The sequence below is a fragment of the Eimeria mitis genome, genomic scaffold, assembly GCF_000499745.2.
Source record: "Eimeria mitis Houghton genomic scaffold, Emh_scaff894, whole genome shotgun sequence".
Taxonomy (NCBI): domain Eukaryota; phylum Apicomplexa; class Conoidasida; order Eucoccidiorida; family Eimeriidae; genus Eimeria; species Eimeria mitis.
Window position 1 is genome coordinate 3,479 of NW_013576580.1, and position 630 is coordinate 4,108.

Consider the following 630-nt stretch of genomic DNA (forward strand, 5'->3'; position numbering starts at 1 on the left):
AGTTCATAGGGGGGTGTATGTGTGAATACTCGCTGCTGCTGCTGCTGCTGCTGCTGCTACTACTGCTCTGCTGCTGCTGGTGCTGCTGCTGCTGTTGCTACTGCAGCAGCAACAGCTGCTGTTGCCACTGCAGCAGCAGCAGCAGCTGCTGTTGCTGCTGTGTCTGCTGGATTGGCTGCCCCTTTTATCACAACCCTGAACCCTAAACCCTAAACCCTAAACCCTAAACCCTAAACCCTAAACCCTACCAAGAGACCAGCAATCTGCTGCCTGCTGCAGCTCCACGGGTAGATCAGCTAATTTGTATAGAGCAGCAAACCTTCTCTCAATCTCTGCATGCACTGCTGCTGTGTCTTCTGCTGCTGCTGCTGCTGCTGCTGCTGCTGCTGGTGTTCCTGCTGCTGCAGCTGCTGCAGTTGCTGCTGTCTTTGGCGTAGCTGGCATAGCTGCTGTTGCTGCAGCATCAGCAGCAGCAGCAACCGGAGCAGCAGCAGCAGCAGAAGTTGCTGCTGCAGGTGGTGCTGGTTTATCTGTAGGCAGCATACATGTATCTCCCTGCTGCAGCAGCAGAAGGAGAAGCAACAGAAGTATCAGCGACAATGTCAACACAAGCAGCAGCAGCAGCAGCAG

The 630-nt window shown here is 54.8% G+C and overlaps 1 protein-coding gene across 1 annotated transcript in view; it reads right to left on the reverse strand.

The window, feature by feature from the left end:
• EMH_0024850 (uncharacterized protein) overlaps window positions 1-543 on the reverse strand; it is a gene marked incomplete at both ends in the record, with an annotated part of 3,903 nt that extends 3,360 nt beyond the window's left edge. The window contains one exon of the mRNA XM_013502354.1: window positions 249-543. Coding sequence (XP_013357808.1) covers window positions 249-543 — 295 coding nt within the window. The remainder of the gene's footprint in view (window positions 1-248) is intronic.
• Between the last annotated feature and the right edge of the window lie 87 nt (window positions 544-630).